Source organism: Eretmochelys imbricata, chromosome 5 (genome assembly GCF_965152235.1).
Source record: "Eretmochelys imbricata isolate rEreImb1 chromosome 5, rEreImb1.hap1, whole genome shotgun sequence".
Lineage (NCBI taxonomy): Eukaryota > Metazoa > Chordata > Testudines > Cheloniidae > Eretmochelys > Eretmochelys imbricata.
In genome coordinates this window covers 42,416,860-42,432,257 of record NC_135576.1, presented here as the reverse complement: position 1 = coordinate 42,432,257, position 15,398 = coordinate 42,416,860, and the positions used below count along the sequence as shown (strand labels likewise).

The following is a 15,398-nucleotide window of genomic DNA, read 5'->3' as shown; positions in this document are numbered from 1 at the left end:
GGCGCAAAAAAGCTGTTTCGTGGCCTTCACGAGGCTGGGGGGAGAAGCGAGGACACGTGCTCAGGAGGGGAGGGGAGGGGAGCTTCAGGGGAAAGAGTGGAGTTGGGGCAGGCCTGGGCAGAGCTAGGGGTTGAGCACCCCCCAGCACTTTGGAAAAAACAGAAGGAGGAGCAGCTGGACGATCCACCCTCTTTCACCCTCTGACTCCATCACTTCAACCAAGCTTCACAATCATCATTGCTGTGTACAGGATTAAATAATTGTTTAAAACTTATACTGTATATGTATATCATGTCTCTTGTCTAGCAAAAAAAATTTCCCTGGAACCAAACCTAACCCTCCCTCCCCCCATTTACATTAATTCTTATGGGGAAATTGGATTTGGAAGAACATAACTACAACATTAAGTGAGGAGTTACTGAGTATAATGAATATTGAGCACCACAGGTTTGGAATCTAGAAATGTGGTATATGGTGGGTTAAGTTTATTAAAGGCTGACTTTTATTTTTAAAGGAGGAGAGGGAGGATTTTACACCCACGATGCAACTCTGATGCTTAAGATACTAATTATTTTTCAACAGGAGTCAGCCCGTATACATTTTTCAGGCAAGCAAATTAGGTCCTCTCTCAACCCTCAGAGCATTGAGTCTTCTGCAAGACTTCAGGAGCCACCCACTGCTTTAGAATCTGTCCTTCATTTCCAGCAACTACATTTTTTTCTGAGGGCATCCACCTCTGTTATTCCGTGGGCTCTGCCCTCTCAACAAATCCCGTAGCTGGCTCCTTGTTCAATTCTAGGGGGACTCTTGATCCTCATCAGTATAGCAGGAGCAGTGTTCACTAAATGAGAGATCACCTCTTAGCGGTGATATCAGAATCATGCACGCAAGCAACTCTGTAAGGATCTACCACGTTATCTGCAAATCTATTACCTGCACCTCCATTTTCTTCTACCATGTAATTCATGATGAGTACAGTAAAAGCTGTGTTATCCGGCACTTTACCGAACAGAAAGCTCTAGAAACCAGTATTTCTGATATCCATTGAAAGTCCAATTGGCGCGGAGCCAGCAGGCTCCCTATCTGGCTCTGCACAGCTCCCTGGAAGCAGCAACCTATTCCCGCTTCTCCTAGGCGGAGGAACAGCCACAGGGTCTCTGTGCGCTGCCCCACGTGCTGGCTCCGCAGCTTCCATTGGCCGGGAACCGCCCAAGGTGAGCGCCAACCCCCTGCCCCAAGCCCCCTCCTGCACTCAAACTCCCTCCCTCGATTGGTAACCATAACTCTTAATTAACTGGAATTTTTGACTAACTGGCACCCCGCATTTCTCCAACATGCCAGATTACAAAGCTTTTACTGTAATCAAGTAGTGAATTGTTTAATAAAAGAGAGACTTCATCATGACATCACCAAAAAAGAACACCATAAAGACAAGTAGTATTTAGACACATCACCCTGGACAGCTTCAGAAAGCATTGCTGCTATGTTATTGGCATAACAAAGCCATTAAAGTGGAGATTTAAAACCAATTTTTGACTGATTCTCTGTCAGTCATACCTAGAATTTAGCTTAATCTTTGATAAAAGTTAATAGTCCAAACGGATCTGTAGGTTTCAGCTGAACAAGGCTTGCTACTTTTTACTACCACAGCCAAATAAGGAGAATTGCGCAGCATTCCAATTGCGGGAACTGAGGTAGAGTAGGAGAGTGGACAAGAGTTAGAAAATTAAATGAGAGTCATGTAAATAAGATGCATGGCACCTATATTGTGTTTTAAATGTTATTCCAAATCCCACCCCTGCAATAACTCCTTAGGTGAGTGTGGTCTGCAGCAGGACTTCCATTTTGAAGAGCAGAAGCTGGATAACTACTCATAAGTCAAGAACTGGACAATAGTGGCTCTCAATCTTTCCAGACTACTGTACTCCTTTCAAACGTCTGATTTGTCTTGTGCACTCCCAAGTTTTACACCTCACTTAAAAACAATATCAAATATAAAAGTGTCACAGCACAGTTACTGAAAAATTGCTTACTTTTTCATTTTTACCATATAATTATAAAATAAATTGGAATATAAACATTGTACTTACATTTCAGTGTATAGTATATACAGCAGTATAAACAAATCATTGTGTGTGAAATTTTAGTTTGTTCTGACTTTGCTAGTGCTTTTTATGTAGCCTGTTGTAAAACTAGGCAAATATCTAAATGAGTTGATATACCCCCAGAAGACCGCTGAGTAGCCCGAGGGGTACACATACTCCTGGTTGAAAACCACTGCTGTACCGGACCCATTCCAGATATTAACCTTCCTACTGATATCCGAAGTGCATACAAACCTATACAGCCACCAGTCAGGCCTAAATTTTACATTATGACATACATTTAATGCATGTTTTCCTGAGAAAGTAATAACCTCCTGAGGCCATCCTTTGTATCCAGACCAGGGCTAAAGACATCCAAACACAGAGATGCTTTTGTGCTTTAGAAACACAGAAGTTGTAAAGTGTACAAAGGTGCGATCAGCAAAATGTGTACAACCATGTATTCTCTCTTTAGCAGCTTCAGGGAAACTTCACTAAGACATACAAATACAAAAGTTGTGTAACTGGCACTGTGGCAGCATAGGACAGGTTTTCCATTCTGCCACCGCCAGATCCTGCTTTACAATTTGCATGTAAAAATAGAATCATCACAAATAGCAAAACCTGTCAGAGCAAATATGGCCTAGGAGTTCTGAAAGATGAAAGAACCTGTAATTACTGCCTCAGCACATTCACCAGACATTTTCTCTTTGCTCTTTTTCAGAAAATGAATTCCTTCATAAAAACCAACCCACCATGTAGACGGACAACAAAGGGAAAATTTAACTACTGAAATATCATTCAAATATCAGGAATAACAATCTATTCCAACAGAAGGCTACCCTCTGCACATATTCGATTTTACAAAATACAGTTCAATTCAAATATCTCCCATGTGTCTTAATCAACGGTTATGTATGTTTGCAAACAAACACACACACCTCCAAAACCTAACTGTATAAACTACTATAAAGATATATCTGCTCTTATAATGGAACAGCACTTGCACCCTTTAAGATCCAGAGCCAGTCCCGTTTCCCAGCAATGATGGGAGGAACCAATTTGCACAGAACTATTGAAGCCTCACTCAAATGCAGGCAATCATTTAGCTGGAGCTGCTCAATCTCAAGTCCAAGTTTGTATTCTCGGTGGCTTTATCATATGTTAGGTAACTTACGTTGTCTATCAAAATGCTTTTACTTTTGTAAGTTGTTTGTTTTTAGGCTGCACTGTAATTGAGATACTAATATATCTGAAAAATACTCAAATAAAACAGAGTATAACTGGTTTTCCAAGACTTCTTTTGGAAGAGATATTGATAAAACTATGTAAAGAATATAAGTACTAAACTTGAATGTACTCTGCCACTACTAGCCATAAATAAGAAAGGCACTGACTGACAGAACAAACATACAAACAAGGACTATGTACATTAAGCAGAACAATTACAATTACAGTACCTGAATTATTTTATCTCCAGGCTGCAACAGTTTAGATGCTGGTCCTTCAGGCTGCACTCTGGTTACAAATATACCCTGTAGAAAGAAATTGGGGGGGGGGGGGAAGAGAAGAATTCTGACTGATTTTATTTCATAGATATTGGAGCAACTTGAAGCCATTGTAACTTAAGATATTATTTGATTTTCCCCATTAAACAAAAGAGAATGTGAAAGAGTGAAAAATAATAGGTTCATTGGCTTTTATGATTAAAAATTTCTCAGAGATTAAAGAATGAAGAATTGCATTAATTGGAACACTGACGGGAAAATATTTCTCCATCTGAATTTTAAATTAACCCCTTTGTGTAAATTGCCAGATGTATATTATGTATAAAATGTAGTATCGACACTGGATGCAAGTGCTCTTGGCTAAATCCTTTTTCCTTTAAGAGACAACATAATTTTAAACTCCATAATTCACTGTTATCTTGTTTGTAATGCTTGACATTTCTAAAATCCTACCATTCACCCAATCTAGATTGTCCCCACCACTAACTTTCATGTACTGTAATTTTGGTCAAATTGTTTTCATCCCTTTCTATCTCAATTTTCATAGCCTCCCTCCTGCACAAACTCCAGCTTTATTACAAGACTCACCTTCCACTCTTCATTTCCCTCACTTTTGCAAGCCAGTCTCCCTCCCCCACAATCCTACAGTTATCACAATCAACTTTAGCTTTTAATTGTTCACAAAAAAACAAACTCCAAGCCCCACAGAACCTGCTGTATAAGAAGCATTCACAGGCAAAAATTATTTCTTGTGGCATTATGAGGTTGATCTATGAGGAAAATACGGGAGGAGCTGGGGCACCTTGTGTGTGACTGGCTAGGCGTTAGCTAACAGGCAAGGACTGAATATATCCAAGGATTAAATCAGTGGAGATGAAATGGTAGGGCTAGAGCTAGGTAGTGAACAAATGGGCATGGGTTGCTGAGAAAACAGAATGGAATCAATAGGGGAAGGAAATGAATGGAAAAGAACACCCTACAAGAGTCAGACAACAAAATGCATTTCAAATACTACCTCAAATCACTTGCTCATATGTTTGCTTCCCTTCCCCCATCCCTTGCTTATTTTTTGTATGCTAAGAGTCTAAGCTCTTTGAGGTAGGGGATTCTCTAATATGCCAGGAAGTGCTTAGCACACTTACTATTTTGTAGCACCTAAAAGAAATAAACAATAGCACATCTGGATATTTTATAAATACTACTAATACTAATGATAATATTGTTAACAGTAGTTGAAAAAATAAAAAAACATGGTCATGGAGAGATTCCATGGCATTAATTCCAAATGCCTCTTTCCATCGGTTGTATGGATGGGAAGTCACACAACACTTAGAGGTGAAAAAATACTGGAGATAACCTCTTTGTTCCAGTCAACACTATTTGGAAAGGCAGTGCGGTCTAGTGGACTGGAAAAAGACAGAGCCTGAGTTCTAATGTTACCCATCACTGACTCCACACCTGTAGACAAGTCACTTAATCTTTCAGCTTCAGTTTTGTCTGATAATAAATCTCTTAGTGTTTTGAAGATGAAAAGTACTATATAAATACTGACTATTGTTTTGCTCTAAATACAGTTGTTCTAGTTCCAATTAAAAACCTCACAAGTGTGTATGAGATACTGTTTAGTGCACCAAAGAGGTGATATGTGCCAGGTCATTTATTATGCTTTAAAGTGAAGCATGTAAAATAAACCTATTTTAAACATCTTTTGCCTTTAAAACAACTCTTAAAACAGGTACATATATATGAAATACTCACATCGTCATCAGGTCTGAATGGATTTCCTCTACCGCCAACTCCTCCTGATATACTAAATCCTAGCTCTGGATCTTTTTCAATTCTCACTCGAATCTAACAAAGTAAAAGGAACTGCCCTGAAAGCTCAGATCCACAGAAATGGACATACTATAAAATGCTGTATCGTACTGTCTAAATACTATAGTTGGAATTATGACCAAACAAGACTTACATTGACAAATGGTGTGGGCAAGAGTACCATCTCAATGTTTTTCCTCTTACCATTTTTAATATTAATACAAGGAAGTTTTGAATATGGTAACAGACATACAATATACCCGCAAAATATCAACAATCAAAAAACAAAAGTAAACTTTACTCTCGGAACGCTGATTAATATTCATACAGATGCTTTGATTTAATTAGTACTAAACAGCCTTCAAATTAACAAAGACACAAAAATATTGAAGAGCCTACTCTACAGTTCAAAAGAAATAATCATATCTCAAATATAATTTCTGGTAACAGTGTGTTAAAACATAATACACAGCCACAACAGCCAAGTTTTATGGTGTATTAGTTTAGTTAGATTATAGCACACCTCCTAAGGCTATAAATCCAGAAATATAGAGATATAACCCAAATGATTTAACACACTAATCTGCACACCTGGCAAATAGGGGAGTAAGCTTATGTAAATGAGATAATGCCTCTTTTCCTGGCTCACGCCAGCTGAACTCCCCCATTCTGGCTCTCTCTCTGAGTTTCCCACACCTAATCCTATCTCTCCTTTCTCTCGCTGGCTCCCCTCATTCCTACATGATCCTATTTTTCGGTCCCCACAACTTACACTAGGCACAGCATCTGTGGACAAAGCTTGGTCCCCAATCCACTATGGCCATAAAAATATGACTAGAAAAATAGCTGCCTATGTACCACCACTCTATCCAAAACACTGCCTTGTGCTCTTGCCATATCTTAATGGTGTGGACAGATTGGGCCTATGCTCTAGGTAGGGGCTCTATGGGTCAAGTCTCAGAGAACTCCTAGGAATCTCTGTGAGTTAGTGTCCTAGAGCAGCCCTCCAAGACACTACCTACAGCAAAATGCTATACAGCACCTCCTCCACACAACTTTCTCCCAATAACAGCAGAAGATAGGAGCAGGTGATTGGAAAGAGGCTCCAGAAATCAGGAGCTTTCCAGCCTATCAGGGAAACTTAGCTCTGAACTATCGTCTAGCAACTGATTTTCCTAGGGTATAGCTAGAGTAAGGAGCTGCCTACTGAGGTAGAATAATGCCTAGAGTTTCACCTAGTTTCTCTTCTATTATATACTGCAATGATCAGGGCAGAGAGCACTTCCCCTAATATGCGGTGCTGTATCTTAATTTTAGTGTTAAATTGTTTCGTTTTGATGTTATGTTGTCGTCTTTGTTCAAGGGGGAAGAGGAGGGACTAGGAGGAAGTTAAGTCCTGCCTGTGTGTGCTGGAGTTGTTACTTGCAGTTGTTACTTCCTTTGATTTCGTTACTTCCTTTGATTTCTAGAAATGAGAATTACAACTATTGGCAGTCCTGCAATTTTTTTCCTGGATGCTTTTTCCAGTTGCATAGCCATACCTTCTCTTCTTCAGGGACATGCATAATTTTTTTATTTCTGGTATCTTGTGCCTGTCATGCTTGCTTCCAACTCATTTTCCTCCATCTTTTGGAATGCTGCCTTCAGGTCACTAATAAAAGACTCTCCTGCATCACCTACCTGTGTAGGTGCAGAGGGCCTTGCAGGTTCTTGCTGCCTGAACGTCACTTCACAAGGAAGCAAGTGTTTACGGAGTTCAAAAATAATCTCATAGGGAGAGTAATGGATAGCTGGCTGGTGTTATATGCAAAGATGACAAAAGGTACTGTTGGGGACATTCTGCACCAAAAAATTAAAAATTCTGTGCCAAAAAAATACAAATACTTCAAAATTTTACATTTTATTTGTCAAAATAACACCAGTTTCATTGTTTTGGTAATTTAGTTCAAAATACCTGTCAGCAAGTATGTCTGTAACAATACAGACAACAAAAAAGATTCAGGAAATGGTTTTTTGACAGATTCCTTACTAGGCATATTAATACAGAACCTTGTGTTATAATTCAGAACCGTATTTCCCACACTGCTCAGAAGCGATGCAAAGGCTTGGGGGAGTCAGGGGTAACAGAGGAGCTGAGGGAGAGGGAAGTAATTGCTGGGACAGTCCTGGAGCGAACCTCGATGGGTTGCTGGGTGTGGATGGCAAAAGTATGCATCAGGTTGGGGTTTTTTTTTTTGGGTTTTTTTTGGGTTTTTTTTTTTTTTTTTTTTGGAGCGGGGGCAGGGGGAGGAATTGGTCAGCAAACCAATCAGGCACATCTGTCCCTGTCCCCATGTGTTCCTGCACCCATTCTTCCCCATCCTCATGTGGCGCTACACCCTCACTCAATGTCACCCCAACAGTTCCCGTGCCCCCACCCCAGTCTGTCCCCCACTAGTAGTCCTTCTGTACCCCAGTCTGGGTTACTGCCCCCCAGCTGCCCGGTGTGCTCTGTCCGTCCCCCTCATATTCTGTGCCTCCTCACCTGGCGCTGTGGGCAGGGCACTGTGAGAAAGGCAGCCTCTGCCCCCCTCCCTCTCTGCAGCCAGCTGCTCTGGCCTGTGAGCCAGCTGCCCTCTCTTTGGCACCACATCAGCCCCTGGTGGGCGAAAAGTATAACTGCACTGTGATCCCTCTCATGGTTTCCCTTCGCTTCCCTGTCAGAATAAATAAGTGTGTTTGTGTGTGTGTAAATCTACACAGGACATTAATTCTGCACTTGCACAGAATTTCCCCAGGAGTAAAAAGGTATCTTGTATTTTAGTCTTGTTGTTCTTCACTGACTGAGTCTAAGCATGGAACCAAGGGTGCGGTTTTTTCGCTCCACTCTATTATCATAGAATCATAGAATATCAGGGTTGGAAGGGACCTCAGGAGGTCATCTAGTCCAACCCCCTGCTCAAAGCAGGACCAATCCCCAGTTTTTGCCCCGGATCCCAAATGGCCCCCTCAAGGATTGAACTCACAACCCTGGGTTTAGCAGGCCAATGCTCAAACCACTGAGCTATCCTCCCCCCCACAATTACTCGTAGGGTGGGCAATACTGGTCCTCGCCTTGGTTACCTGGAGTTGTCAGCAGAACTTATGTAATAACCGTGACGCAAATTCTTTTCCAGATCACTGGAGATGTAGCTTGGTGGGCCAAACTGCAACACTACATATTTCATCCATGCAGCCTTAACTGTATCAATCCTTTTATCCTTCAGTGGTTGTGCCATCACATACTTTGAGATGGTGTCATACACTAGCAGCAAATATCTACTTGCAGCTGGTGTTTCTGGTAATAGGCCTTTCAAGTAATTCTGTATGAACTCTCAGGGTTTATTAAATTGAGGCCCTTTCCCCTAAAGGAGTTTTGCCTCCCCTTGCTTGTGCTTTCCTTTCTTGACAGATAAGGCAAGAAAGTACTCACTTTTTAACTTCTGCAGCCATGCCCAGCCAAAAACCCTGTCACATACCTTGCTCAGTGTCTTTTCATATCACAGGTGTCTGCTGCTTCACCATCATGAAGACAGTACTGTTTTCTGTAAGCTTGCTGACCATACAATCCTGTTATCCTTATACCAGCAAGTTGGTAGCCAGATCAATAGATAATCATTCCTGAACTGTGTTTAACCTCCCCAATATGGGTATCTTTGATATGTGTGTTGGTGCATCAAAAGTAATTCAGGGGCCTTAGACTGTTCTTGCCAGATGTCCTCACTAGAATCTATTCTCACTGCCCTCACCTAGCTGAGTGCATCCACAACCACATTTGGCTTTCAAAGGTTTATGGTAAACCATGAATATATATTTGGACAGCTTATGATTCCACCTCCACAAGTGTCCTTCTGGGTTGTGCTTTGTAAGAAACCACTCCACAGCACTGTACTGCAGGAATTCCATACTTAGTAAATACGGATAATAGGCCTTGAAGGCCTCCACAATAGCCTGACACTTCAGTTCCGTAGCCAAAATACTTGGTTTTCCTCTCATTTAATTTGCAACGTCCAAAGGTCTCAAACTAATCAATTTGTTCAAGTGCAAATCTGACAGCAATCTTTGAGGCATCACAGGTTCGTGAGTGAGTATTATAATACAACTGCAGTTGTGATCACTAAAGGAAACTGAATTAACAGCCTTGTTTCAAAAGAAGGGGGCTGGTGGAAAGATGCCCTCCAAGATTGGTCCAGTCGCTGGCTGTGGAACTTTCTACCCTACTTTGGTCTGTCAAAACCCAAATTTTATTAGTTTTCTGGACTTGCTGCAGAAGTCACCTTTTTTCTACCACAGGCTTTTTGCACTATTAAATGTGTTGGTTATTTTAACATCTGGGTGAGTATTACTAGTCAGATGATCTTGAAATCGACCATAGGTATTTTGAGTTTTTAATTACTATTTTGTATATTTTAATTATCGTATAAGCATGAAGGGCCATGGATAATCAGTTAGCTGAAGGGAGATGTAATTCAAGTTTCAGCAGAAATACTTTAACTAAAATCCTCTCTAACTTCTGATAAAAGTTAGTAACAGGTTTATTTCTCTGTATAACATCCACATCACAAGAAAGGGAACAAAACAGATTAAAATCAAACTGAAGGTATGATTTCATGCAACCACTTTTCTTTTAAGAATGGGATGACAGAACTCCAGTGAGCTACAGCTCTTTCTTGCTGGAATTAAATTCCTAAAGCATTTCTGTCATCACCCAATTAGTAGTAATAGTAATAGCAAATAAAATAATACCACCTTGCACTTATGGCTACCAATAAGTGCAAATCATATATTCGAACACTTATTAAAAACCTTACCTCTTGACTTAAATTAATATAATTTTTATCCTTACCTCTTGCTTTGCAATCTCATGGCCTTGTTTGGGAGGACACTGGGGCTGGGTATAGGGAGGCTGATGTGCAACTTTCAGCATCAGATAATCAATTAATTGCTCTCTAGAGGGATGTCTTGCCACAGATGCTTGGGGAGGTGGATGATGGCCTTGACTATAGTTTGTCTGAGGCCTGGGAGGCTGGCACATCTGCCCATTTGTCATAGGTATCTGAATAAAACATGAATCGTCTTTAAATCATAACATTTTATAACAATCCTCAACTTTTATTCAATTATTTCAACATTTCTCATGCTTGATGGTCATTGCATTTTTATGAGCATTACTAAATCTCAGTTTTAAACTTATGAAGACAAGCATGAAAAGCTAAGCTAACTTTGAACTCTTATCGGCTAGAACAGAGTAGGCAGCTTCCTGTTCCTTTTTAAACACTTGTTTCACTGTAATTCATCTCAACCAGTGTTTTTTGGTGATACTTCTAACGTATCACATTTGGTTTACATTGTTAAATTATACAGTATTTTATTTTTATTCATATAATTTGTCTATCAATTCTAGTTCTGAACTATTCATAGACAAGTGTAATAATATTACAGAGGTGTGAATGCTATGTCAAAATGTCTGTTTAGTAAACTCTAATTATGCTACTATTGGGTGTGTTTTCCCCTACCACTTAACATGGAAAACGCCTTCCACTAAAGACCTTACAACTAAAGACCTTATAGAATCTTAATTTTAAAACTACGGTGAGAATCTTTCCAGTATATGTTGCTCTCTGGTTTGACTTTATCTGTTGATTTGATTTGGCAGACACTATGGTGGTTAGTGCCACAGGAATATCTATAAGTATTTAATTAATTAACTAAAGTTGCGGCTCTGCACAACAAAACTTTTTACTGAAGGCCTCTTAAGTGATTAATTTGTACTGGAGCACAATATCCATGGACAAGAACACCTCCTCCTCTCCCCCCCCCCCCCAAACACCTATTAAATTTACTCCGTACCCTAATACCCTGATATCTCCTGTCACTCATTCTGTAAAACCCCCATTCCAAAACTACCATCATCTTCCATTTATTTGTCTACTGATCACCACTGCTATGCTGAATTAATCTGCCAAAATATACCATACTAGTATGTCCAAATACTAATAAAGTTTTACTCTCTCTAAATCATAAATAACTGAAATAAGTAGGTAAGAAAATTCCAGCTTCTATTCATGCTGTGTCAATTGTCTTCTGTATCTCAGACCCTGTTCTGAGTAAGCGAGGTTCCACCTTGTAAAGCAGGGGTGGGCAAACTTTTTGGCCTGAGAGCCACATCGGGTTTCCAAAATTGTATGGAGGGCCGGTTAGGGGAGGCTGTGTCTCCCCAAACAGCCAGGTGTGGCCCGGCCCCCGCCTCCTATCCAACGCCCCACCCACCATCACCCGCTTCTCGCCCCCTGACAGCTCCCCCGGGACTCCTGCCCCATCCAACCCCCCCGTCCCCTGACAGCCCCCCTGGGACTCCTACCCCATCCAGCACCGCCTGCTCTCTGTCCCCTGACCACCCCCAAACCTCCCACCCCTGACTGCCCCCCGCCGCCCCATCCAACCCCGATGTTCCCCGCACTCTGCCCTCTATTCAACCCTGCCTGCCCCCTGCCTCCTAACTGCGCTGCCTGGAGCACCAGGTCAGGCTGCGGCTCTGCAACTGTGCTGCCCGGCTGCCCAGAGTGTTGAGCCGGCAGCATGGTGTGCTGAAGCTGCGCGGGCGGGGCCGGGGGAGAGCCTACTGGGCCAGGAGCTCAGGGGCCAGGCAGGAGGGTCCCGCAGGCCGAATGTGGCCTGTGGGCTGTAGTTTGCCCACCTCTGTTGTAAAGTGATTCTGAAAAATGGCAATGTGGGGTTTAATATGTACGGTTTCATTTATTTACATATCAGATTTGTTTGGTTTACAAGTAAAAAAAGATGTTTTTTCCAACTGCCATTTACAAAAAATAAAACATAATTGAGAAAAAAGTTAAGATTCTTTCCTTCTTCTGCAATCATACCAATAAAAAAAGTTCATACAAGCCAATATCTCTCCAGTTACAACTGAGCAACCTCACTGCCTTCAATGGGTTTGCACAAATGTAGTTGACTGGAAGTTAATAAACTATTGATGATATACAAGGAAGTATAGGTTCCAGCTCACTTCCTTTTAGCTGTATTGGCTCCTGAAGTCTTAACAGGAGTAGAAAGTTATTTTTGTCCATGTTAAGTAGATGCATCTCTGAACACACCAGGAACGGGTGTACTGCATAAGGTGGTGCTAGTGTTATCATGAAGGAAGTGGGAGTTGTCTGTAATATTTTATGACTATGTCTCCTTGTTTATTATTGTGCTGTTTACTGTATGTATTACAAGGGGTTAATTCAAACAGGGTTAGTTACAATAAGTAAAAAAGGATGTGTTAACACCTGACACAATGCAAAAAACCAGTCCCTTTGAGGGCTCTGTCTGATCCCCTGGTGAGCTGCCAAAACCGGTTTAACCAGATTCGAGAGATACAGGAGAAACAAAGGACATAACTGGACCTAAAAAAGCAATACCTTACTTGAAGGGTGCAGGAAAAGAGGGAGTAAAATGAGGTTTTGAGCTCAGGTGAACTGATACTCCAGAGTCTGAGGTGTCTGTTATAAGATAGGCCTACCTAACACCATAAGTGAGACAGGTACGCAAGCAGACCTTGATTGTGTTACAAACTTTTTGTTTGTTTGTTTTGTTCCTACTTTAAAATTAAACAATACTTTGTTTTGAAAAGGCTGTTTGGGTTGCTTTGTTATCCACTTTGGAAAGGAAGTCTTGCTGGTGCCAATCTTAGTTGGCCTGCAGAAAAATCACAACTGGCACACACAAAGTGCTGTAGCTGGAGACCTGGTCTAAAAGTGAAAGACTCACAGGATTCCACCCCAAGACAGGTTAAGGTAGAGGCCTAACACCGGAAGGATGCACTAATCAGATTCCTGGGAGGTACAGAATGAAGGTGCAGCTAGACCTGTAACTGTGACGGTTACATAAGCATTTTTCAAAGTAAAACGACATCTTAAGGCAGTAAACAGTTTCTCAGACTGTAACTAAAAAGAGATAACCTTGTAATTGACATCTGGGGAAAAAAAATCAAGTATTCAATTATTTTGTAACTTCTAACTACTTGATGTAATATTTTTGTCTGTATAATTTAGGATAAGTAGAAGGTTTAACTGTTTTTTTGTTTTTTTTTTTACAACGGTATGTTTTGTGATTTATCTATCTTATTAACCAAATTCCATACTACACAGAATGAACCCTTGTTTGTTGATCAAGGGTTTGTTGGAAGTCACCGCAGTTCTAGGATAAGATGTTCTCCCCTGTTCTGGCCCCTTTATACTGCATAAACGGGCTGGAGTAGAATAAAGGGGCCACACAAGTCCCATATCTAGTTGGAGGAGGATTTCCCCCATAAAGATGCCCACAAATGCTTTGGCTTAGGGAGTGGTGCTGGAGGCAAGGCTGTAGGGGCATGTCAGAGTCACAGCCACACTGAGGTGATTCTGGGCAGTGCTACGACTCATACGACAGCCCAGGAAGCTGTTATAACTTTGGCTCTCCGGGGCTCTTTAAGATGTAGTGGAAATGTCTCAAGCTCCCAGAGTAACCCAGAAACGGAAGGGTGCAAAGATGGCTTAAAGCTCCCTTAGGGTATGTCTATACTATCCACCAGATTGGTGGCAGCGATCGATCCAGCAGGGGTTGATTTATTGCATCTAATCTAGACGTGATAAATCGACCCCCGAGCGCTCTCCCGTCAACTCTTCTACTCCATTGGCGCAAGCGGAGTCGACAGGGGAGCAGCAGCAGTCGACTCACCGCAGTGAAGACACCGCGGGTGAGTAGATCTAAGTACATCAACTTCAGCTACATTATTCACGTAGCTGAAGTTGCGTAACTTAGATCGATCCTCTCCCCAGTGTAGACCAGGCCTAAGTACTTCATCCCCAGCTGCAAATTCTGTACTGTGCCTCAGAGAGGAATACAGAATTTCACTCTCTGGTGTCTGCAGTTTATTAACCCAATTTTACCATGATATAAAAATAAATGCTGACATGTTTTTTAAAAAATTTATTCTGCTTTGTTTACTGTTCTGAAATTGTCTGCCACATGCAGAATTCTGCAAGCAACATGCAGACCCTCTGTTATTGGGAAACCTATTATTAAAAACCTTCCCCATTAACTTTCCCTGACCAGAAGAAAATAAAACAACAAATCACTCAGTTGTCCCAATGAGATGATTTCTTATTTCAAGAATGATCTTTTAATGCCATATGATTTATCATTTCACCACAAATACATGGATGAAAATCAAATAACGTTTTAGATTTAAAAACAAATTACCAATTTTAAGTGCTAACTACTCCACCATGTTTCAGATATACATTTTTGCAAAGGATAACTTATCCAAATATGATATCGTATTACTCACTACCTGTGCAGCTATTTTCTTCATGCTGTCTGGAGGAACATCTTTGAGATTAAGTGTGCTAGATGAGTAGTTCTGCTGTCCTGAAATGAATACATCCTCTTGGCATGGCTCTCCTGGGGTGGATATCTGGGGATGCTTTAAACAGCACAGAAATAAGTAAGCAAATATTTCTTCAAATCATCAAAATGACTCAATATTGCTTAAAATATTAGAAAAAATTGCTCAATTTTTACATTTATTTTTGCTTGTAAGGATGCTAATCATATCATCTGAGTTTGCATGCAGAACTTAATCCTATTAATCAAGTCTGAGAGATCCATAAAATTTAACCCAACTTTCAAAAAAAAAAAATTACAACTGTTCAAGTTCTTAAAGCCACATAACACAGATGGTTCACAAGAAAGGTGAACAAATGTCCATGGCTGCTATGCATGGACTTACAGGATTAAAACAAATCTCTCGTTGACTTAATTCTGGTAGATTTAAACACCAGATCTTCATTCAGGTTGTTCAGTCTTGAAACTACCTTCATCTTTCTTTCCAACCTACATATCAACTTAATTTGCTTGACTGCCTCCAGACATCTTTAAATAAGGTTTACTTTACCAAATATTGAAAATAAATGGGTAAACCCCAACTTGG

At 40.8% G+C, this 15,398-nt stretch overlaps 1 protein-coding gene and 1 long non-coding RNA gene across 9 annotated transcripts in view; one reads left to right on the top strand and one right to left on the bottom strand.

Moving 5' to 3' along the window:
- LOC144264940 (uncharacterized) overlaps positions 1-3,308 on the top strand; it is a 48,543-nt gene extending 45,235 nt beyond the window's left edge. Inside the window, exon 3 of the long non-coding RNA XR_013346131.1 lies at positions 2,809-3,308. This is a non-coding gene — a long non-coding RNA (uncharacterized LOC144264940). The remainder of the gene's footprint in view (positions 1-2,808) is intronic.
- Positions 1-15,398, bottom strand: part of ERBIN (erbb2 interacting protein) — a 223,459-nt gene that overhangs the window by 3,957 nt on the left and 204,104 nt on the right. For 6 of the 8 annotated variants that reach the window (XM_077816949.1, XM_077816948.1, XM_077816947.1 and 3 more), the window contains 4 exons: positions 14,757-14,891; positions 10,272-10,481; positions 5,351-5,443; positions 3,545-3,619 (listed from right to left, as the gene is read on the bottom strand). In XM_077816949.1, coding sequence (XP_077673075.1) covers positions 3,545-3,619; positions 5,351-5,443; positions 10,272-10,481; positions 14,757-14,891 — 513 coding nt within the window. The remainder of the gene's footprint in view (positions 1-3,544; positions 3,620-5,350; positions 5,444-10,271; positions 10,482-14,756; positions 14,892-15,398) is intronic. The other 2 variants (XM_077816952.1, XM_077816953.1) reach the window with 2 other exon arrangements.